The sequence below is a fragment of the Beta vulgaris genome, chromosome 3 (genome assembly GCF_026745355.1).
Source record: "Beta vulgaris subsp. vulgaris cultivar EL10 chromosome 3, EL10.2, whole genome shotgun sequence".
In the NCBI taxonomy this organism is placed as follows: Eukaryota; Viridiplantae; Streptophyta; class Magnoliopsida; order Caryophyllales; family Amaranthaceae; genus Beta; species Beta vulgaris.
In genome coordinates this window covers 4,893,751-4,919,027 of record NC_079204.1, presented here as the reverse complement: position 1 = coordinate 4,919,027, position 25,277 = coordinate 4,893,751, and the positions used below count along the sequence as shown (strand labels likewise).

The window sequence follows — 25,277 nt, the reverse complement described above, 5'->3', positions numbered from 1 at the left end:
TGACAAGATGATGTCACAGTCACGAATTTGATCATGAAGCTACACAAGATCATCACTTTCTTTTATACAATCTTCATTCCTGCATTGTTAAGAAAGGATAAAATCTTTGAATCTTCGAGAAGTAAACAGACTTCAAGAATGATGAGAAGAAAAACAAATTTTGCTGAACAGAAAATTACATTTAAATAAACAAGCGCAACAAGAAGGCTATTTGACTATTAGATGAATGCAGTTAAGTCTGATATGAATAACAGATGCTGAAAAAAGGATGTTATCTTGTCTCAGTTTCTAGATATTTTTTCTCCAGAAATTCGAACTTCAACTACTTATCGGATCTTGACAGCACTTGAATATCGAAAACAACAGGAGAAGGAAAATTTCACTTGATTATAATTTCCTAGGAGTAGCTATTATCAGGAGCTTTGCCCTCAAAAGATACACTGTTTGCTTTTATGTAACCAGGAAGCAGCTTCTACAATTCGGCTATCCAAGCACTCCATCCTCTTAAGAAAATGGAAACAAAATTTGATACATTTAACGAATTAAGATAGATTCAGCTGCCTATTTTTGAGCAGCACTTGCATCTTAAAGACATGGGCAAACTTTCAAATCCTCGCCTATTTTCTTCATTAAGCTTAGAACATGACAGCTGATTTAAGCCTTCTAAGATTGTCACATCCAGCTCATATATAAATTAAGGTGTAATCACCACATACAAAAAGAAGAGATGACTGAAATTAATAGTGCCTGAATATGCAGTGATGTGAAAACTTTACAAACCTGTAGAATCTAATCGGTCTTTCAAAGCAAATTCTTCTTAACAGTCTTTGTATGTTCCACATAGTTTGATTCTTTTTGGCAGGATGCTTTCACCACCTGCATGACAACTAAAGAGAATTAAGAGCAGGCGAACAATCATAGATACTCATCAAGAAATGAAAAGGGAAATAACATAAGGATGCTTAGCACCTTTCTTTCTTGACAATGCCAAGATAAAATTGATTAGCAAGATACAAATTGTGTTTCAAGCAACTAGACGAAGGATATATATAAACTCTCAAGGCGATTTCCACACCAAGAATAATGATATTCGGTCAAGTTTTTCTTCAATAACCGAGACACAAATATGAAACTAAAAGAAACAAGCTTTGAAAGTACAAGCACCTTTTTGCATGAGGATTATCCAATACAACAAAGATAGAACTCTACACTATAGTAGTTTATTTTGACGAGGCTGACAGCATTAGTACCTCAAATTGCAAAACTTTAGTTTTGATCAGTATGCTAGTTTCACTCATCCAAATTCGATATTACTTCCAAACTTAAGTTTAAATATTTGAATTGGGGAAGGAACTGAGAGCACAATCCTCCAATTCAGCAGATTTGGAGGATTCAAAAGTTGTTGAATGCCGCGATGGATGGAAGAAATGGAGACAGACAATCTCTGAAACAAGTAGATTGGAGACACACCAGCTTCTTCAATACCGCAGTGGATATAAGAAATGAAGGCAAATACTTGAAAAGGAACATTTGAGGGGTTTGGGTTTGGATGCTTGGGATGGGTTGCTTTGCAGAAAATTGAGCTCAGGCTAATGCTTCTTCAATTTGGGCCGACTCTAACTGAGAGCAAGAAGGACCCCCTACAAATAATGCTTCTAAACCAAAAAAAAAGAGAACATATCTATTTCTATTTTCAATAGATATCTTTCAAAAGCAAATAAATTTTAGCTGCAAATTTGTAATTTTTCACAGAGAAATGAATGGATATGGATTAATAATTAAATTTGATACATAAAATCAGAATGATGATACATTTAAGACTCATCCCATTCGCCTAAACAACAATGTGAAAGCATTCAACTATATCTCAATTAGAAGCAAAAACCCAGAAATATAATTATATGAACAGTGATTGAGAATGAGAAACTTGGAGTGAAAAAGTTACCTTCAAATTTCAATACTGATGGAATTTGATGCATCAGATTTCTAGAAGTTGCTGTATATTGATACTATCAAGCTATTATGACGGTCTCACCAATATTCACCACAACTACATGCACCATCTTGAAAATGATGGAATCTCTTTCTATCTCGAATAACAATCTTTCTTTGAGTAACATTGGACATGAACTTCATAAAAGTGTGACAATCACCACAAATACGCAGGTTCTTTAGAATCAGAATTGGTGATCCATTGGGTGTGTTCATAATACCGAAGGCAAGAGCAAGTTTCTCACTGTGGTAAAGAAGTTGATTATGCTTTTGCTCCTCCTCCACATCATGAAGAACGAATTCTGTTTTAGGCACATACCCTGACAACTTCAAACGTCCATAATATTCTTCTAAGAGTTTGTGAATATCTTCGACAAAATCATGCCCCTTATCATCTGTATGAAAGGTATAAAGCTTGTTCTTGATGTGAATCCAGCTGGTTGCTGGTTCTTTACGCATTCCCTGGACTTTCATCCGCTCTCTTATTCCTTCTACTTTGTCCCACCTAGAGTGAGAAGCATATAAATTAGATAACAACACATATGTCCCTGATTCTAGAGCATTCATCCGGAAGAGCCTTTTAGCAACTCTCTCAGCAATCTCAATATTGTTATGGATCCTACAAGCACCAAGAAGGGCCTCCCAAATTACAGAATCAGGTTCTACCGGCATGCTTTCAACTAATGCCTCGGCTTCAGAGAGTTGACCAGCCCGCCCAAGAAGATCAACCATACAAGTATAATGGTATACTAATGGCTTGATCCCGAAATCTTTGCACATGGAATTCAAATAGGCCCTTCCTTCTTCCAATAACCCAGCACGGCTACAGGCACATAATATACCCAGAAAACTTATTTGATCTGGCAAAACCCCTTCAACTTCCATCCTTCTGAAAATTTCTATGGCTTCTTTACCCAGTCCATTGTGTGCACAACCTGCCAAAACTGCATTCCATGTAACTAAATCTCTCTCGGCCATGTCCTCAAAAACAGAAAATCCACCCTCACTTCCAAATTTGAAGTACATTGTTATTAAAGCATTATTAACAAATAAACATGATTTAAATCCAAGCTTGTTGAGCAATCCATGAATCTGTTCCCCAAGCTTAATGGCACCAGCACTCCCACAAGCACTTAGAATACTAGTAATCGTTAACTCGTTAGGTCTCGACCCTCTAGCCAACATGTCACTAAACAGATGCAGAGCTGTACCAAAATCGCCAGCTTGGACATAAGCTGATATTATAGCAGTCCAAGACACAACATCACGTTCAGGCATTTTCTCAAAGATCTCACGAGCCTTTTCCAGCATATAATTATTTGAAAGCCCGGTTATTAAGGAATTCCAGGCCACGGTGTCCTTTATTCCCATTGTACCAAATACTTGAGAAACATCTTCTATGTTCTTGCACTTCGAATACATAGAGATCAATGCATTTGAAACAAAGGGATTATGCTGGCAGCGCCTTTTAACAGCCAGGGCATGTATTTGTTTCCCTGTCTCAAAAGCTCCTAAGCTAGCACTGGCAAAGATACAGCTAGTGAAACAATAATGAGTAGGAAAGTCTCCTAGACTATGGAGCTCACTGAACATATAAAGAGCTTCTTCACATCGTTCATTTTGTGCCAGTCCAGAAATCATCGCTGCCCAAGAAGCTAAATTTCTTCTTGGCATGTGCTCAAAAGCATCTTTTGCCTCATCAATCATTCCATTTTGGGAAAACCCAGCAATCATAGCATTCCAAGTAATTATATCAGGATTCTGAATCTCTCTAAACAATCCTTTGGCATCCACAATTCTTCCATTCTGAGCATATGCAGTCACCATGGCTGTTTGTGAAGAGATGGTTGGCTCAAGAATCCTCTTGTAAACTGCAATTGCATCATCCAATCTTCCACCCTGCGAAAATGCAGCAATCATCGTACTCCACGAGTACTCATTTCTTTGTGGCATCTTATTGAAAAAGTCATTTGCAATGTCCAACCTCCCACTTCTTGCATAGGCATTCAAAGTTGCAGTACCAATAACAACATCCTTCTCATACCCAGTTTTTATCACAAGGCTACGCAAACTATCGACTAAATCCAAAGCTTCCACACCTATTACAGCTAATAATGCAACAACAAACATGGGCTGGTCGGGCATCAAACCACTTTGGTGCATCCTCCCAAATACATTCCAAGCTTCCACAAAACTACCAATCTCAACATACCCAGATATCATAACCGTCCAAGAAACCGGATTCTTCTCCAGCATTTGCTCAAAAAGCACCATTGCTTCCTTCATCATACCAGCATGACAATACCCAGTAATCATAGTATTCCAGGAAACAATATCTCTTTGAGGCATGACATCAAACAACTTCTTAGCATAGACCAAACATCTATTCTGCAAACACCCAGTAATTAAAGCATTCCAAGAAATGACATTTTTTTCCGGCATAGAATCAAACAAACTCCAAGCCTCCTCAAGTTGACCAACTTTAGCATACCCAGTTAACATTGCAGTCCAAGTTCTCACATTTTTTCCACCAAACGCATCAAAAAGAATCTGGGCGTCCATAATTCGGTTGTTTTGGGAATACCCAGAAATCATAGTGTCCCAACTCACAGAATCTCTTTGAGACATTTTGTCGAACAAGTTACGCGCATCATCAACTTTACCAAGTTTACATAAATCTCTGATTCTTTTGTTGCACCGGAAAAGATGAGATTCCATCGAAGTATGCTCCAAGAATTGTACAGACTGTGTTGATAGTGCACGGGGAAGATTGACAAGATGACGAATCATTATCACTACTTTGTAATTTGTTTAGTTTAGCTCATTGTTAGTATTTGTTATTGCATGCTGTTGTAAACTACACAGAAATTCACAACACCAAAAAATGTGTCGATTCCCATGGTTATTAATTACAATTGACAGCAATCTCACTTTATAAATAACAAAAACAATTCACAGATCACGATAGTTGTGACTTCTGTTGGAGTATATAAAGGTTTGTTTCACTCAAGAGTTGCTTCGAGAGAACGTGAAAAGTCCCACATTGAAAGAATAATAAGGAGTGTAAAGGTTTATAATGATTACACTTTCTATACCCATTGGATTGTATAGCAAAGAGACTTTTAGTGGGGGCATTTGGTGAATGGAGTTACCACAGGTAAGGTTCGGTCTTTGAAACTTAACTTAAACTAGTTTAATTAATTTTGTTAGCAGTCTTCGTTCCTACAATTTCAAGGCTCAACCGCTCAGGCGATGTTTGTTTTTGTCCTTTCCTTGCAAGCATAGACTTGTAAAAAATTGTAAACAAGTGAACTTGTAAGTTGAAGAATTTATCCACCTTTATGCGATTTTGATGGACTAATCTAAGTAGCCCTCCGTTTTCGATGGTGTATACATTAGTGCATCGAGCATAGTACAATTGTACAAACATGTAAATGTATAAAAAGTCAAATAAGCATGGATAACAAGTTAATAAAATTATTTACATCTCTAGTTGGTACATCTTTATTGACTTTAGTATTTGTGTACATAATCTAGTCCTGCATGTTCATCTAAAGTATGCCTCGCTTCCTATAGACGTGTGTATGTATTAATTTGAATCCCATTCTCTAATAGATTTCCATTATTCTAAGAACAAATAAGTAAGAAGAAATCTTCTGGTTGCACTTGCAAGCTTGCACATAGCCCCAATCCATAGATCCATTCCAACTATACACCCTCATGCTTGGGGTATTTATCGATCTAGGTTCAGGCCAGACCAGAATCAGCTACACCGATGAATAGGAATCTGGAATTTTTTTTGAATTCGGGCTATCAATCAATATTCGATTGAATGATATGAGGTTGTCGACAAAAAAATTGTTAGAGTCACTTGGAATTTTTCCAGCCCATATTTATAACTGTTGGACCATAATCTATATTTTTGTTAAAAAAAAAACCTTTTTATTCAATTTAAACATATTTTTAAATTAAATACATTAAAATTTAATAATTTTAATAACAATACTCCTAATAGTAATAAATATTAAATTTATAATTTTATAACTTTTTACCTTTTAAATTTTTTTAATATATAAACTTCTTGTTTTACTAAAAAAATCAGAAATTTTGATGCATTATTACTCTTTTTTTTATTTATTATTATTTATGTATATACTACTCATTTTTATCATGGGATTTCACAGAGAGAAGGATAAAGAAGAAGGGAAAATTTCAAAATCCCCTCAAACCCTCGATTACAATTCATTCCAAAAATTGACAAAAAATTTACACAATTTCGGATCTCCATTATCAAATTAATTTCTCCAAAGTTGAGGAGCAGATAATACGAAGGAGAGAGAGAAGAATTTCGCCCAAATTTAGCTGTTTTCCAACGACACCATAAACTTGGATCTTCCGAAAATTTGGAGGTTTGTTTTGGAGAAATTTCTCTATTAGTTGTAAGAATCTAAATTTATAGCTTACACATATTTGAGTAAAGAGTTTTCATTTATATGTTTTGATTAGTAAACTCAAGAAAATTAAGATTTTGGGGGTTCAACTCAACCCAGTGAACCCCCTTTGATTAGAGGATAAACCCTAGTATAATATGATTGGGAAATGGATCATTGGTTTGATATACATTGTCGCCGTGGCGGCGATTTGGATTGCTGCTAGCTATGTGGTTCAATCTGTGGTGGATGAGGGAGTTTCCCCTTTCCTTATCACATATATTTGCAACTCATTGTTTATAATATATATACCTCTTGTGGAAGCTGCAAGATATTTGGAAGATTATACTGGGAATTTGTGTTTTTGGAGGAAGAAATTAGATGTGGGGTTGCAAGAATTAGCTCATTCGGAGCCGGAGGAGGTTGTTCTTCTTGAGAAGAGTGATTTGGATGAGCAAACAAATAGTATACAACCCCATTTATGTGGTGATCGAGAAGAATTGTGTCGAAGCTCTGTAGGGACGGTTTATGAAGTGGAAAAAGATTTTCTTGATCGAGTTGATGTTGATGAAGGACTGGATTCGAAGGGGCGTTGGACACGCACTAGGGTAGCAAGAGTGAGCTTATTGATATGTCCATTTTGGTTTTTGGCACAGCTGGCCTTTAATCTGTCTCTCAAGTATACGACAGTCAGTGTAAGAAGAAGCATTGCCCTTATTTTTGTTTGTTTTAGAAATTTTTAGCTATATCATATGGAGTTTGAGAATACTACTTAAGTCTGTTCCTAACTTTTGCAGTCTAATACAATTTTGAGCACTTCATCTAGCCTTTTCACTTTTATGCTATCTTTGGCATTCTTGGGTGAGGAATTCACTTGGTTGAAGCTCATAGGTGTATTACTTTGCATGGGAGGGACAATCATTGTGAGTTTGGGTGATACAGAAGCAGGAAGCAGTGTAATCAACTCAAAACCTGTTCTGGGAGACATTTTGTCTCTTTCTTCAGCTGCTCTGTATGCTGTATATATAACTCTCATCCGTAAGAAGTTGCCTGATGACGAGAAAAGTGGCCAAGTGAGCATGGCACAGTTTTTGGGTTTCTTGGGATTTTTCAACATGGTGATTTTCCTTCCAGTTGCACTTATATTGCACTTCACAGAGGTGGAGTCATTTACCACTTTTACCTGGAAGCAGTTCAGCTTGATTTTGGGCAAAGGTTTGTTTTCGAGTCATCTTTTTTTATGTTTTTAGTGCACATTTTGCTGTGTTGATGGGTTATTTATGTCTCCTTGGCATGTTCTTAGAAGCCCAAAATTTGAGTTATAGGTCATGTACTTGTGTAATTTCTGATCTAATTCATGTACGAGCCAATATCTTTCCAGAGTCTATTGTTTTATATTGTGCATCACCGTCAAACCTAGTTGGTACCAACAATGTTAGTTAATTGATTTTTATAATCAGGTTAATAATTGATAATACCATACAAAAAAGAACAGTAGGTTAATTAATTTATAATAATTTATGAAAACTTACTTTGTTTATACTGGTAAATAAAAGATTTGCTTAAAATTCAAGAGTAGTTATTTATTAACATTTGGTTAATTATTACAGTGTTCCATTTTCCGTGAGATTATGCAATCCCATCCTTGTCTTTATTCTATGACTGCAATTTTCCTTGTCGCAAGCAATGATGGAAGGTTAAGAATACAATGTAGGAGTATCTCCTTTGACTGTACACTAAGACATGCACTACCTTATGTGATTCAACTATTAGTAGTGACGTTATGATGAATTTAATATTCTTCCAATTACTTATAATAAGATATGCACTACCTTATGTGATTCAACTTTTAATATCCAGTTGAGGGGAAAGCTGGAGTTGTATGATCCTTTACATATTTTGCGACTTTGATTTGAGATATATAGCAGATTGTTGAACAGTGTTGCTCTAGAGTTTACTATAATGTTGCTGATTGGAGACTTACTCAAGGATAAATCATGTTTTAGGTGCTTGTTGATTTGGAATGGTAAAATGAATGCAGAAGAGAATATCTTAGGTGCATGTTTGAGGCTGCTAAATTAAGAAGCTTGGTACTGCTAACTTCCCGTATTGTAGTTTATAGGACGGAAAATCTTCTATGTTACATGACTTGTGCAATAGCCACATTCTGCTTCATTTTGGGTTGAATATGAAGTCTGTGTCAGATTTTAGAGTATCTGTGATGGATACTTAAGCAATCACAGGTTTCTAGAACATGTTCTATCTTATCACTCCCTTCCCAGTCCCCAACCACGACCACCATCTCCAGCTCTGTGTGTATGCGAGAAAATAGTATGATGTGTGGTTCTTGCACTGTGATGAATATATACAGATTGCTTTTTCTTTTTCCTATCAAAATATGTCCTCTTTTTGTATTGCTCTTGTTAGAGACTTAGATCACATTACTTTTACGCTTCTATGTCCACCTCTGAAATGGACTTCTGTTGAAATGTTGCATGGACTTGGTGAGGGGGGCTTCCCTTTGTGAGGAGGTATTAGGAGGTTCACTTCAGAGGATAACAGTTCCTTGGCTGTTCCAAATAACAGAAGAGCTGTAAACTGATCCTGCATTTCTTATGTAAACTAAAAGGGATGGTGTGGAACTGTGTATTTTGTCATGGACTTTGAAAGAAAGTTGTATGCTTCGAAGAATTAGACCTTTTTTTCTTTCTCCTTTATCAGATCTGGAAGTTGTCAAAAGAAACATCGCACTATAAGATTCCATGGTTTGTGTGATAATACCCTCTGCCACTATCAATCTTCAGGATTATAACCTTGTTTCCTTTTTCCACCTTTTTTTGTTGGGAATGACAATAATTTCATTATGTGCACGTCCAAAAGAAAAACAAGAACTGCTGAAGTGTCTTGAATGAACTGATTAGTATTTAGTAACACTCAGGTACATTTACTGCATTACATACACAATTTGAGTTAGAGCACTTTGTGGCTTGGTAGCCTGCAAGTTCCAAATAAGTAGATACCATTTTTTGGTCTTTGGCTAATATATTGCTTTCTGTACTCATTCATTCAGGTTTGCTTGATAATGTCCTGAGCGACTACTTATGGGCCAAAGCTGTTCTTTTGACAACGACAACTGTGGCAACGGCTGGTCTTACAATTCAGGTTCCTTTAGCAGCTTTGGTCGATACACTGATCGGTAATGCTCCCAATACAATGGATTACGCCGGAGCTGCGGCTATCATGGTTGGGTTCGTTGGCATCAATATCCCTTCTGATGCTTTCAGTCAGTCTAAGGAAGTGGAAGTTACCTTGGAGCTAGAAAACACAAGTCAAGATCAAAATCATGTCTTGTCGAACTCCTAAGCTGCTGGTTTATTTTAGGTTTTGTTCAGTATACGTTTACCACTCCACTTGTTATTTTACTATAATCAAATCCTAGACTCCATCACAGTATTAGGTTCTTGATTTGAAGCAGCCAAGGTAAAAAAAAAGCCATTATACTTCCTCCGTTACACTTTCAAAAATACACTTTTCTGGGCAATTTTTTTTTAAAGAGGAGAGAGATAAGAGAGAAAAAGGGGACCCATATGATAGGAGAGAGATAGAGAGAGATTATTGCTTAAAAAGGAAGTGCAATATGTATTTTGTTACAACCATATTTAGAAAGTGTAACATCTATTTTGTTACGAAGGATGTACTTGTAATTTATATTGTAACGTTTTTTAGGGAGCCGTACATTGTACACTATAATGTTGGATCTGTATATATTGTGGAAATAGTTTAATCACTTCTAAATTTTAATAAGAAGTTTAATCAAGAAAATATTTAACAAAAATAGTTCAATTTTAGGTTATCTTTCAAATAATTTCACCAAGTACCTCAATAACTTGCATGCATGAAACCCGCATGAAATCTGGGAATGAAATGTCTAGTAATGATCATGCTTGCTTGGGAATTGAGAAATGCACAAATTAAATTATACTAGAAGCTTAAAGATAAAAAAATGTTTTTTTACAATGAATTGGCAGAAACTTTGAACCCTAATTGAGGAGCCAGAAAAGTGAGTGACATCTGTTTTCCCTTTTCTACTTCCTAGTGATCAACTTCCCATGCAATTATATGTCAGCCAAACCATTAACATCGTTCTGTAACTTTTGAGCAAGATTATTCTGTAACTTTTGAGCAAGATTATTCTGTAACTTTTGAGCAAATTTATGTTATCCTGATTACTGTTACTCCTGAGTTTCAGTTTATTATACCAAACTTGCAAATATACTCATTATAATGTCAATTTGGGATTGTTTTATAAAATGGTAAATGCTACATAGTAAACAAACACAACGATTAGTTTGCTCATGTGCTCATGTGTATTAAGCTAGTTGAGCAAATGATCAAATACATAAATGAAGTAGAGCAAACGCATCAACACACGTATGAGATAAAAGTTGCACGCCTTTTATTAATAAGTAGTCATAATAATATTCTTATCAACAGGTTCCAATCTAATAGAAACAAACCAAACAAGGTTAGCTACTAACAATGTATCATCCATCAATGTGATCTTACTTAGAAACATAGATACATTTTCAAGATGAAAAACTACTCGAAAGTAACGCAGTTATTATACTAAATTCCTGTGATGGAAATACTTCGATGTGTTGAGGACAAGGGAAATCCGAGGAATTTATTTGCCTCAAACTCCATTGGTTGATGCAGAATCGCGAAGAGAACTGACCTTTTGCTTCAAAAATGAAGGGAGAACAAAGGCAGCTGTGTGAACCTGCAATATGAAAAAACATTCTTCAAGTTGACTAGTGTTTGATAAAAGGCCTTTGCAACGCCAATCATCCATTAGTAGAAGAAAATTTTACAATACAATTTGATAGAGAACGGTTTGCTGAAGAGCAAGCAAGTATACTAAAACATGTATCCTTAAGAAATGGAATGTCAGGCTCGCCGTTTACCAGCTAACCTTGTCATATGAAGGGAGGGTATTAGACAATATACTTGCTTGTCTCCAGCAACCGGTTCTGCAAACAGCCGTTTTCGTTTTTGCAGTATTCTCACGATGAGAAGCTTGGGCAGAGCATATATCATTTTTGAAGAGTAAAACAATTTCACCCATCAAATGGAATTTGCAACATTGAAATACCCTGACTTTGAATAATACCCACTATGAGGCGGATGAGCAAAAACCAACGATCAAAGTATAGAACATAATTAACTAGAACAGCTCAAAAACTCGGCCAGATATCAAAGTGATTGCTGCTATGCGACTTGGTGCTAATAAGTAATGCCTCAGTAAAAGAGCACAGCTAACAAAATTGAGTGTGTGAGCATGACACTAATATGATACAAAATAGTATTACATGATAACCAATCAACCATTTCCAAATCTGCAAACTTTTCTTAATGGGAAATGATAGCATGACATCAACATGCCTCATCATTCCATGAAAACCTAGTTTAAAAAGGTTAATTGACTACCTCGGGCAAATGGCGCAAAGCTATTGCTAGGTACAGCAATCATAAACCAAATCAAACTAAATTTTAAAACGTCAAAAAGGTTCACTTGGGGGACTTAACATATGGTAAGTTGGTGTACACGATAAGCATAACATCAATCCCTAACAAGTCAAAAATCAAACTAAACAAGGTTTTAAAACAGATGGGCGCATCCACCACTGAAGTCTGAGAGATGGGATGCAAGGAGAAGAAAAGACAAAAGAAAAAGCGCAACAAATAAAGGGAGGTGGAACATATACAATGAAATATATATGTTCAATTGGTCTAAATCTTAGGGTTGATTGGATTCAAAAAATCAACTTACCTCAGAGTAGTTCATTAGGAGATAATGAACGATAAAATTATAGAAACAACTTACCTCAGAGTTATAAAATCTTAGTTCTCTTCGATGCTGAGTTGCTCCTTCAATCTTCTCAATGGGGTTGATTGGATTCAAAAAATCAACTGGTGGACCCTCTGTTGAACAAAGGAGAAATCCAATGACACCACTGAAAGCAAAGAAACAAAATGTTTCAATAAAAAATAAACTTCAGTAAAATGATTGTTAGTTAACCATGTCAAATTTGCATCACACAATTAACAGATATAGAAGGAAACAAGATAAATAAACGATCCCAGATTTCACGCACACAACAGATTAATCAGGAGATCAACAGTCTGCTAATTAATTTGTTAACAGAGAAGCACACTAAGTTTAAGAGTGTGATCAGGCAAAAAAATGGATCCCATAGCAAGAGGTACAAATATGCAGCTTACTTCCTTTAGAACATTATATAGTTACAGTGGAGGATGAGTCCTATGAATTGAAGTCAATGCCACAGTCAAAGCATGAAGAGCTTGTTTAGTTCAAGAAATAAGATGCAATAAATTCGGAGAAGGTGGAATTCCAACCAATTCCATCGTACATCAAATCCTTTCTCTACCTCATCTCATTTCTCATCATACTTGCTCTCACCTTTCCTCTTCTCTCTCCACAATTTTCAGCTCTAATGGCCAAATTCATCACTATCATGGTCATAACTGAACATGGACATGTCAATTTGGCCTTTCTTTGGTTGATTTACTTGCTTATATGAACTTTTACCACTATTTGATGTTCTTTAAATGAGTTTCAATATCTTCCTCACTTTGTTTCTGTCTCTTCTTGCGGTTTATGATGATAGTGATGTAGAAAGAGATGGAGCTCACTGTTAATTGTCCAGCCATAAAATAATTGGTGGCATGAGTGTGATGGTAATGACAGGGTAGGAATGTTGAGAGTGGATGCTTGCATCCCCACTAGGTAATAGATTTTTTGAAACAAAAGGAGGTTTAGAAAGACTAACTATTACAAACCAAACAATTGCCTCTTGAAATGGCTTCCATTCCGATTCACTGATAATGTCAAAGCAAACTGGGTCTTAGAAAGGTCAGGTCTTTGCCTATATTAAGTTGTAGGCATCCAGGTGCTTTGCTCGAGGGAAGGTTGGAGTACCAAATGCAGGGAGGGAAAGATCACCACCCCTTCAACAACACTTTTTCATTAATATTCTCAGGGTAATTTTTAGTAAAAATACTTCAAGCACTGAAAGCAGTATAGTGAAATAATTTTTCCTGTACTAAGAGGATAATTAAATTGCCAGCTTATAAGACTGTTGTGATCAAATAAACACTATTTTCAGGAGTAAATACTGCAAAGTAACGGGACATCTAACATGCCAATCATTCTTCACGGTGCACTAATGTGGCACAACCTACGTTAGAATCATTAGCTATGATTATTACTTAATCTTTAACAATATTCAGGAAATAAGATTGCAAATATATCCCAGGCTAATACAGAGAGAAACAGAGACTTCAAGCATAAGTTCACATGTACCTTGGATAGGTAGGCACACTAGTCCATGCATAATGAACAGAACCCTTGAAAGTTTCACGGCAAATGGACATCATATCCTCAATTAGATGAGTATGTAGCCACATGCTCTCTGCCATGTTACAAAGTACACCACCAGGTCTCAATGCTCTTGCTAGTGTCTCAAAAAAGGGCTTCTCAACAAGTTCTTGGGCAGGACCTGTATGAAAAGGCAATATCATCGAAGAAAATCAGAATGAACTGGATTTTTAATGTTTCCCCTCATCAACGATCCGGCCACTTTTCTGAAAAATGAACTAGAAATGCACGAGTGAATTACTAAAATGGGGAATAAATGTGTAACTCCACTATGTATTAAAATAATTGCTTAGAAATGCATGACTGAATTACTAAACTTAAAAAACGTACCAACAGGATCTGAAGAATCAACAATTATGGCATCATACTTCCCTTTTGGTGAATTTCTCAGAAACTCCACAGCTGTCAACAGAAAGAAATTAGAACAGATATAACATAGCCTGGAAACAATGCCTTAAACTTAATGAATCACCTGTACCAATAAAAATGGCTAAAATACTAAAGGAAATAACTGGAACTCGAGAAACATACCATCACCAACGTGAAGATTGACACGAGGGTCTTCAAAACCCAGAGCTAGCTCAGGAAAAAATTTCTTAGAAACCTGGACAAAAGAAGACAACTGCTATTCAATCTTCCAAAATCCACACAGTAACAACTGACAAAAACTAACTTGTAACTTACATCTATAACCATTTCATCAATCTCACAAATATCAATGTGCTCCACAGAGGTATGGCGAGATATCTCTCGGAGAACTCCACCATCACCACCACCCACTACAAGAACCTGCATTACCAAATAAGCCAGAACAATTTGTCAGATGTGCACGAAGAAGCATTAGTTTCTGCAAACAAGCAAAGTGCAACATCACAACCTACACAAAAATCTAAGATTAATTGACAACATCATATTACAGCAGATAAAATCCTCATTTTGCACAATGTAGATAAGCTGAACCAGTTGAAGCACGTAATTCAAACAGTATCACATCAATAAGACCACTGATACATGATTGAAGTTGTCCACTGACAGAAATTCACCAAGGAGTTTGAATGAAGCAAATAATGCAGGAAATGCTATCACTGCAGACAACCAAAAGACATTCATACCTCACAAGAGAGCACAGCACAGTGTTCTATAAGAGATTCCCTTTCACAAAAAGAGGGTGAGAATAGGGGAAGAGAGAAGACAAGGGCTCCGCTGCCACTATGGTTTACACTCACAGTCATCCCGGGAATGATGGACGAAACATACTGGTTTCTTGCTTAACTGAACAGTTCCTCCCCTAGGAGATTCAGTTACTCAACATCAACACGACCAGCGCAACATATGGCATAATTCATGATATCTTCTGATTAATCATATGTACCCACATAGCGTGCATGACTAAGCATCTTTTTATCCAAGATAATAAGCTCGCTAATTAGTGATCACTAGTGTTAGTACAATTGGAGTAACTTTTTAAGTACAAATGGGAAAGCTATCTGGGTCATGTATCGTGTCAAAAAATATATATAAACAATGTCCACTGCTATATTTGACTGAAAAAAAGCCACTGTTGCAGGCATATATGAAAATCTAGTTGCAAAATAAAGGAATACTGACATTTTTGGGGGACACAATAGAACAAAGAGGGAGATGTGCTATCATCTCCTGGTATGCACATTCATCTTTCTCTGTTAACTGAACGATGCCATCAAGAACAAGCACTTTCCCGTAGTTTGATGACTGCATACAACCATACCCAACATAGTTATTAAATGACAAACATTGGACACGACTTTGAAAATAGCACATGCAAGCACTGATGAAAGGATAAAGTACTGAACCTGAAAGACAAGGACTTCTTGGTACAATGACTTCTCTTGAAACAAAATATCTTCCACTTTAATCGAGTGTGCTTCTCCTAAAAAAGCATAAAACAAACAATTAATTGCATTACCTTATCATTTCAAATCGCTCATGTAACTAATTTTCAAGGGAATAAAACGAATAAAATCTGAAAGCTAACACAAGCAAAAGAAGAGTAGGCAAAAAAAGAACCCAAACCAACAAATATCATTCATGGAGACAAAAAAGGTCAAACATTAGCAGCATCATGTATCTTTTAACTAATGCATACCAGGCCACATCGGATTGTTATAATAAAGCTGCTTCCCTGTTTTACCTGCCATAAACAAACACAGAAAGAAGAAAAGCCATCAATAATTTGACAATCTTAGATGCAACCACTTACCATATAGCTAAAAGAGAATTATTAGACTAATATTGGGATAATGACCAGAGGACGACCGAGGTTCTGAAAACCACCCCGAAACAACAGTTGAATGGCATTGGGCATCGGATTCAGGGACCGAAGCTCTAGCCTTGAGGCAACAAGAAGGAATTTCCTTGTTTACACCATTGTTATTCGCCTTCCCATCCATAATCTTCTGGCATTCCAAACCTCTTTCTGCGCCTCCCTCCATAGACTATTCTCTTATTCGCCCGCGACTCCAGTCTCTAAACCATAAGCCAAATACACTATCATAACACAATCATGAATAACATCCCTTTAAATAAGCACATTATAACTCAACCTAAAAGACCCATCATCACTCATTTACTCACTATCACAAATTCACAATCACACTCATTAATTTACAAAATTAACTGATTTCCTAAATACAAGAACTAAGTTCTAATCATCACAAAATAAGGAAATTAATATCAGAGACGATCTAAAAGAGCTAAAAATTGGAACAAAATCTTAGAACAATATTAATTAACTCAGTATATGGAAATTTTCAAATCAAGTAAACAAAACAAACCAATCAAAAACTCATACGCGAAAACAAAGATATCAAATTTAGAAAAAACAACTGATCAATTATACGCACAAATATATTATATATGTAAAGCAGACAATTATTAAAAACAAATATACACAAATCAACCAAAAAGGAAAACTATCTTCTAGAACACCTAGGGTTTAACACATTAAATTCAAAAATTATTTCAAGAAAAACCCTCATTTGCAGAAAATGAAGAAGAAACCAGAAAAAATATTCGCATTTTTCATCGAAATGCAATGAATTTAAAAAATATACAAAAATGAAGGAGAGGTAAAGAGAATACCTGCTATTTATGACGTTAAAATTTCGTCAGCTACCTTATTCTTCGAGTTTAAGAAGGTATCTGAAATTGAGCGGGAAAAAATTGATAGAAATCACAGAAGAATACAACAAATGAGAAACAATTTTTTAAAAATTTGAAAGGATTTCTCTCTCTCTTTCTTTTCTGGATTCTTCCTCTTTCGTTTAAACTTGTAATGCTCAGTTTTTTGTGGCTCTTGTCAGGTCTTTAATGTTAGGAAAATGGAGGTGTTTTCTTTCCTTTTTATATACTCATCAGCCATCATCTAGATGAGTACGAAATCTGTCCTTGTTTAGGCGACTAGGCGTGTTTTCTTCGATATAAAACAATTGAACTGAAAGTAAATTGATTAAACTGAAATAAATAGTGATATGTAAGAACTGAAACTGTATTGAATTGAACTGAAATAAATAGTGACATGTAAGAGTAAAAAAATATTATCCAGAGCTAAACTGAACTGAAAATAAGCTGGAGAGAACAGACACTTAGTTGCAACAATTTGATTTTCGGACATTCGAGTAAAGTTCGAATCGTTTTTGGTTCTTTATAAATAGGGAAAAATATAGTTATAGGAACTTGTTAAACTTGTTTTAATATATACTTTTTTGATGTAAATTATTTATATTTTACTTGAATCACGATTTAAAATTTTAAATAGTTAAAGTGTTGTATTGGTAAAATTAAAAGTTAAATTGTTGCACCTGAAAAGAAATGGAAGTATATATATATTTACAATATATCATCAAAATTTACAAATATTTAACTTCAAAGAAAGCAAATAAAAAATGCATCAGTACACAAAGGCGAGTACCAACATTCATATACTACCTCCGTTCTTTTTTAGTTGCAACGTTTGACAAATTGCACTATTCATGTTCTCTTATTTGACCACATTTATTGATTTATATGTTAAACAAAATATAGTCATGTGGGGTCTTGTTTGATTCGTTTCGATGTAAGCTTTCATAATATCAAATTTTTATAATTTTTACTTACATACAATTAGAGATAAACGATTTGAAATTGTACATTGGCAAGCGTGAAAGTCAAAACGTTGCAACTAAATAAAAACAGAGGTAGTATATATATATATATACATATATATATATATATATATATATATATATATATATATATATATATATATATATATATATATTTTCTCAGGATAATAATTTGTTAGATTATGGAAAACTTGTATTGATCCATATATATAGGTTTACACAAAAATATATCTAATATTATTCTCTATCAGGTATGATGATTAAAAAATTATTATAAAAGTCCCACAAAAAAGAAACAAATAAGAAATCTGTTGAGTGATGGATGATTTGTTTTCTTTTCATTCTCCTTTTGAAGGATTTTAGAAAGTGGCTTATTCACATTCACACAATTGGAAAAGCACATTTTCCACCATGATCACGAACAATATGTGTCAATCACGATTCACGTATCACACTACCCAAATATGAATAATGAAGTGTTCATTGGATTGACACACTTCTAAAAATAGAAAATATTTCCTCCGTTTCTAAATAAGTGCAACATTTGCATAGTGTTTACTATTCACAATTTAAACTTCAATTAGCTTTAGTGATTTGCATTTTAGGAAAAACATAGTCATGTGGGATCTTGTTAGATTCGTCTAAATGTGAATTTTTTAATATCAACTTTTTATAATTTTTACTTATTGATAATTGAAGATATTACTGGTTAAAATAATGCATTGGCAAACGTGAAAACAAGAAATGTTGCACTTATTTAGAAAGGGAGGAAGTATATACCAATCTTTGAACCATCTTTTAAAGATAAGTCATTTATTTGTATAATAAGTCTAACTTTCGTATCCTTCAATCTTAAACAAGTAGATGACCCGTGACCGGTTGTACAGGTACGAACATGTTATTTTAATATTTATGTTCATATTTTTATATTTTTTGTATTTTTGCATTCTTTTAGGTAGATTTTTTGTATCTTGCTATTTATTTTACAGTTATTTCTTGACGATATATTTTACAACATGAACACATCTTGCATATTCATTATAATCATCCACCAAAGTTGGTGGATGATTATAAAGTTGGTGGACACAATGAATATACAAGTTGTGTTCATGGCCACAATGCAACATAATTATGAACATATTAAGAGGGTTGGCAACCCTTATGATTGTACGTTTTTTTTTGTGAATAAGTTTTTGTAGGCTTTTATTCATTACTTTAGCATCAGTACATAGGGAGGCTTACAAGATATAGCCATAAACAAACAGATTACCACCTCTTCTAGACAAAAGATTCAAAGAACTCTATAACTACTCATAGCCACACAATGAATTCTACATCTCTTTCCAAGCCTTGTTTTTGCTAAAGTACTATAAGACTATCAACAACGACATTAGTAGCCCTGCCCTTATGAATAATTTCCAAAATCTGACCTCTTCTTCTTGCGTTTCGAATGGAGTTTAATTGAAAGCTTTTAAATCTCATGGTTGTATATATGTTGGGAAGTTAGTAGAAATTCGGAGGTGTGTTATATGAACTCTTTTCCTTAAAGTTTGATTACTTTGGTGGATCTTGATTTGCAATAAAATTTGACCGATTTTCCCACTAAAAAAAAACTACTGGACATGGTACAACGTGTATCATATATGATACTGGAGGTATTCTTTTAGCGAGGACCGAGAATCTCGATTATTTATATTTTTTTACATTCCCCGCCCCCTCCTTCCAAAAGAAGAAGCACTCACTTGACTAACCTTTTATTAGATGGAAAAATAGGACTGAAAAGAAGACACGAGAAAAAAATATATTATTATAATTAAGATTTTTCGTTGTTGACCAAAAAACATACCTGCGATATCATTAATGATGTGCGTTGCACCAAGTCCAATAAGTCATGATATTTTAGCTACTAGCGGGCGGAAATTTGTGAACGTTATAGTTATATTTATCATATCTATGTATGAATAAGAAAGTTTGTCATTAGGCCTCTTATGTCTTCATTATTGCACTTCATGGTTATATATCAGTTAGTTGATTATCTTTTTGAAAATAGTTAAACATAATACAATGTCCTCCAAAGAAAAAATGCTTTCAGAATCAAATGTCATTATGCTAATTATTCTTTAGTTGATCAAACAAAAGCAGACTAAGACAGATGAAAAGGCTGGAGAAGGGTGTGGTTATTTTATGCAATTCGAAGTATAACAGAAGCAAAAGAGTGTTAAAGTCTGATTCCTATCATATGTGTGCGTTCAACCATTCCTCATACACCCGGGTGTACTATGTGAATGATATACTTAAGACTATTTTTTTTTGCTCATTTGGACTTTAAAGCTCTAACTATTACGTAATTATGCTTATTTAGAGGTTTCAAATGAGAAATGAGTAATGAGCAAGAAAATAACCTTAAGGGCATGTTCTCTTCGGCATAAAACAGCTGAACAGAACTGAACTGATCTGAACTGATCTGAACTGAACTGAACTGAATTGAACTGAACTGAAATGAATAGTGATATGTGAGAGTAAAAGTATTGTCAAGAGCTGAACTGAACTGAATTGATCTGAACTGATCTGAACTGAACTGAACTGAACAGAAAATAAGTTGGGGAGAACATGCCCTAAGTGTATGATAAAAATTCTCCGCATATCATAACTTCTTTGGGGAAAAATAGAAAATAATAATAATAATCAAAGCTTATCTTAATCTGGGAACTATTAAAGTCCTATAGTATATGAGAATTTCGATTTCTTCATCTAACAAGCAAAGAATAAAACATACAGTTGGCAGATCCTCCTACTTACCTACTAAAGTTTAAGAATGTGATGGTTAGTTAATAAGCATAAAGCTTTTGAATTGCGTTTAGTTAAAGTTGATATCCATTTATTCGACATAGAAATTCAATAGTATGTATTCGTACATTCTTTTAAAATTGAAACTCAAACTATATAAAGTGTAATCTTCATCTTGCATTCTTGCTGCACAAATTAAAGGATTGCGACTAGCGTACATAGTCCCACCAGGCCACCACCCATGTGTTAAGATGTCTTTAATCTGCATATTTTATTTTTTTGACATCAGAAAAACATTACAAGGAAAATATAAATGAAGAACAACGAAAATAACAAGGACTAAAAAAGAAAAACTAATAGCGGACTGAAGCACTGTTGAGACGATGCTTCCTACACCAATTTGCTAGTAGATGCGCATCTGAAACCTGATCTCGTGAAACTTTAATCACCTGGCACGTAGTGAATTGCTTACCCAGCTTCCTAATGTGATCGAGTGTCCATTTGATGGAAATATCAGTTCCGACTCTCTTGCTAAGATGTTGGACCAGTAAGGCGGAGTTCGAGAGTATTCGAACATGCTGGTGATGTTCACTCTTTGCCCATTTTAGACCATTGAGACATGCCATAGCTGCAGTATGTAATGTAGAGTTTGCATAACAAAAAATACCATGTTGAGCGTGACCAGATTCTGAATCAGAATTACATCTCCAAGCAGCTCCCCCTACTTTCGCGCCCTTGTCCCATGATCCATCTACCTGCATAATGATGGGATTGTCTTGGTGCACTTGTTGGCCAAGACTGGCACATTGAAAACCTGGTGGAGTGCTGGGGTCTCTTGGGTTCCTAGTTGGATCGAAGCGCGGAGCCACGAAAATGTCATGTTGGCCTTTTGTTGTTTGAAGTTGTCTGCCAATCGATCGTGAGGTAGGACGACAATTGCGGAACACTTGCTTATTTCGTAAAATCCAAATAGACCAGAGCCCACCCACGAATTTTGGTAGCCTAGAATTGGCGTTATCCTCGTTATTAAACCGTGTTGTCCAATAAGTGAGCCACTCTCTGAAAGATAATTCGGTTGTTGTATTCACCAAAAAATGCAGGTGACACCGTTCCCAAACCTCACAAGCAAGCGGGCACTGTCGAAACAAATGTTGGTTGTCCTCAAAATCCGCTAAGCAGATTGGACACTCGGTAGATGTACCAATATCACGATGATACAGGTTACTATAAGTGGCTAGAGCATTATGCCACAACTTCCATAGAAGAAGCGTCCATTTTGGCATGATACGCAATCCCCATAAAATACGAAAAAACGTATTATCTGAGGATGTCATGCTACAAATATCAATTTGCTGTTGGAGTAACTGGGCATACCCCGATTTGGTAGAGTAAGAGCCTGACTTAGTATAGGGCCAAAATTCTTCATCCCCTTGATGCGTGTCATTAGGGAGCTCAATACCTTTGATTTGCCGTGCTGTAGGGCCTTCAAAAAAACGGTTAATCGTGCGAGAATCCCAGCCTTGTTGATGTGGTAGAATGAGATGTGCGACTCTTAAACGCCGGGCTTCAGATAGCGTAGTGGAATCGCGAAAAAAAGGCTGTGATCCGTTCATCCATAATTGGTTAGAAACACTAATACTTCGCCCGTCCCCCACTTTCCATTGCAGGTGGGTGTGGAGACTATTGTCCGCCCATAAAATGCCTTTGCGCCCCCAAGAATCCTGCTGAGATCGCCGCATGGGAGAACAACCTGAAAATCTATCTTTGCTGTAGACTTTGGCAAGTAGTAGATGTGGGTTGTTTTTTATACGCCACGCTTTCTTCATGAGCAGAGCCTTATTAAAAACACCTACATTACGAAGGCCTAGCCCTCCTCGACTTTTGTTACAATGTAGAAGATTGCGCTTCTTCCAGTGAATACCTTTCCCTCTTGCATCCTTCCAGAAAAATGAAGCTAAAATACTGTGAATTTTGTTTGCAATAGTTGTCGGAATCTTGAAGACGGCAAGGTGGTTCATGATAGCCCCTATGAGGATGGAATTGATAACAACCATCTTTGTTGGTTGCGATAAAGTTGTATGATTCCAGCTGGTAATTCGCTGAGTTATCTTATCCAAAAGAGGGGTGAAGTGTTGAATCTTTGTAGTTTGGATATCAATCGGGATGCCTAGATAAGTACCCAGGGAAGTCTTTGATTCCATTCGCAAGATGTCTTTGTAAGCTTGCTGACACTCCCTCGGAGTATTCGGGCTGAATTTGACCCAAGATTTCTGTAAGTTCAGGACTTGACCTGATATAGCACAGAATCTAGAGATCACTGTCTGAATCGCTCTACAAGAATCCTGTGAAGCTTTAAAGAAGAACATGGAGTCATCCGCGAAAAACAGATGTGAAATTGTTGGACCTCGCTTCCCCACCCGAATACCAGTAAAACGTTTGATATCAGTAGCCAAGCTGGTCATGCGCGAAAGAATATCCATACAAAACAAAAAAAAGGTATGGAGAAAGAGGATCTCCTTGCCGTAAACCGCATGTTGGTGTGAAAGTTTCTGTGGTATTACCATTAATCAAAACCTTATATGTAACTGTGGAAACACAGGTCTGAATCATCTTTATCCAATGCGCAGGGAAACCATAAGCTTGAAGAACCTTGAGAATAAACAGCCAGCTTACCCTATCATAAGCTTTATTCATGTCGAGTTTAAGCGCAGCTAAGTGAGTAACCCCACGGTGATTCCTGTTAATAAGGTGAGTAATCTCATGTGCAACAAGTATATTATCATCCATATGCCGTCCCGGAACAAAAGCATTCTGATAATCAGCAATTAGTAAAGGAAGCAAATCTTTCATGCGGTTTACTAAACATTTGGCCAGGCATTTATAAAGAACGTTGCAGAGACTAATTGGTCTTAAATGATTTACCTCCACAGGTGGCTTAATCTTGGGAATTAAGATGATTAAAGTTTGGTTCCATTCTTTCAGAAAATGGCCTGTTGAAAAAAATTTTTGTGCCGCCGCCGTAATGCAACCTCCAACAGTCGACCAGTAAGTTTTGAAAAATTCCACATTATAGCCGTCCATACCCGGAGATTTTCCTTCAGCCAGAGAAAAAATAGCTTGTTGGATCTCCGCCGCCGAGAGAGGTTGGAGAAGCTGAGCAATGTCATTGAAAGATAATGTTGGTAGGTTGAGTTCCCGCAACACAAGATCAATAGCTTCATTCTGATTAGAAGTGGAAACTTGATTTCCACCATTGGAAGTTAAGATAGACTTAAAATGCCCTTGAATGAGATCTGTCAAATCTTGCGGTTGACTGACCCAAGACCCGTGGCCATCTTGTAACATGTGAATGTGGTTGGATCTCTGCTTTTGATGGAAGCGCCTAAAGAGGAGTTTAGTTGGCAAATCGCCTGCCTGGGTATAACGCTCCTTCATACGCTGTCGCCAGTAGGAACAGGCCATATTAATTTCCTCTATCATAGGTCGCTGATGTTGAAGATAAACCCGTCCCTGATCACATGTCTGTACTTGTGTGCCTAAATGTTCAAGTTTATCTAAGATGCTTTTCCAGTTGACTCCCCAAAAAAGTCTTTTATCAAGGCACCAAGTTTTAAGCCGGTTTCGAAGAATTTGCAGACGACGAGTCAACCTATAAGAGGGAGATCCAACAATATGCATGTTCCAAATTTCATAGACCATCATGTTTACCTCGTCATAGTTAAGACTCCAATTCTCAATTTGATAAGGCCGACGAGCGAACCTGGTTGTCACTTGTGTTTGTAGAAAAATGGGTGCATGGTCTGAATGAGTAATAGGTAGATTTTGAAGGAAGGTGTCTGGGAATTCAAGCATCCAAGCATCTGTTGCATACCCGCGATCTAATCGCTCCATAATTAGATTCTCATCATCTCTATTGTTGGACCATGTAAATCGAGGCCCCGTAAATGGAATATCTTGTAGTTGCAGGTCGATTTTCCATTGGATAATATCTGTCCAGCCTCGAATGAACGGGCTACCCCCAAGCTTGTCAGAATATTGGTCCAGTTGGTTTATATCTCCCATAATCAGGTAAGATGAATAAGGCTGTAGTAAATGTTGAAGATGATGCCATTGGGGAGCTCTATGTTGTAGTTGCGATTCTCCATACAAGAACAACACATGCCAGATCTTACCATTCATTGCTGTTATCTTACAAAAAAGAAAGTTACCCGCCTTCTCAACTACATCTACTACAAAAGGACCCCAACAAAAAAGGACTAAACCCCCCCGTGTTTCAGTAGCATCTACCCCATTACAACTAGTTGGATTAGTAGACCTAAACAACTTTTTTACATTCGCTACATTAGTCTTAGTTTCTTGCAAAAATAAGAAAGCAGGTTTTAACTGAGACAAAAGCCAGTAAAGATAAGGAATTGTCGGGCTGTCACTGGCATTTAGTCCGCGACAATTCCATGCAAGTATATTCAT

The 25,277-nt window shown here is 36.1% G+C and overlaps 4 protein-coding genes across 6 annotated transcripts; 1 reads left to right on the top strand and 3 right to left on the bottom strand.

The window, feature by feature from the left end:
- Window positions 1-1,810: 1,810 nt before the first annotated feature.
- LOC125491501 (pentatricopeptide repeat-containing protein At4g02750-like) lies at window positions 1,811-5,012 on the bottom strand. The gene has a single exon (XM_048640879.2). It carries the CDS (start codon window positions 4,780-4,782, stop codon window positions 2,032-2,034), a length of 2,751 nt encoding a protein of 916 aa, XP_048496836.1. The 5' UTR covers window positions 4,783-5,012; the 3' UTR covers window positions 1,811-2,031.
- Window positions 5,013-6,156: 1,144 nt separating this feature from the next.
- On the top strand, window positions 6,157-10,209 carry LOC104888275 (thiamine-repressible mitochondrial transport protein THI74). The gene is made up of 3 exons (XM_010673187.4): window positions 6,157-7,117; window positions 7,220-7,637; window positions 9,493-10,209. The coding sequence occupies exons 1-3, from the start codon at window positions 6,581-6,583 to the stop codon at window positions 9,783-9,785; spliced, it is 1,248 nt and encodes a 415-aa protein (XP_010671489.2). The 5' UTR covers window positions 6,157-6,580; the 3' UTR covers window positions 9,786-10,209.
- A 647-nt stretch (window positions 10,210-10,856) lies between these two features.
- On the bottom strand, window positions 10,857-17,243 carry LOC104888274 (spermine synthase). Of its 3 annotated transcripts, none has more exons than XM_010673185.4 (11): window positions 17,002-17,243; window positions 16,166-16,407; window positions 16,007-16,051; window positions 15,714-15,790; window positions 15,490-15,612; window positions 14,566-14,670; window positions 14,413-14,485; window positions 14,212-14,283; window positions 13,807-14,002; window positions 12,307-12,436; window positions 10,857-11,202 (listed from the first exon to the last, which is right to left on the bottom strand). In XM_010673185.4, the coding sequence occupies exons 2-11, from the start codon at window positions 16,350-16,352 to the stop codon at window positions 11,116-11,118; spliced, it is 1,095 nt and encodes a 364-aa protein (XP_010671487.2). In that variant the 5' UTR covers window positions 16,353-16,407; window positions 17,002-17,243; the 3' UTR covers window positions 10,857-11,115. The 3 variants fall into 3 exon arrangements, with proteins under 3 accessions (XP_010671487.2, XP_010671486.2, XP_010671488.2); XM_010673184.4 differs by having other exon boundaries at window positions 16,166-16,386; XM_010673186.3 differs by lacking the exon at window positions 17,002-17,243 and having other exon boundaries at window positions 16,177-16,372.
- Window positions 17,244-21,163: 3,920 nt separating this feature from the next.
- On the bottom strand, window positions 21,164-25,277 carry LOC125495442 (uncharacterized). The gene is made up of 2 exons (XM_048640107.1): window positions 23,332-25,277; window positions 21,164-23,264 (listed from the first exon to the last, which is right to left on the bottom strand). The coding sequence occupies exons 1-2, from the start codon at window positions 25,275-25,277 to the stop codon at window positions 21,164-21,166; spliced, it is 4,047 nt and encodes a 1,348-aa protein (XP_048496064.1).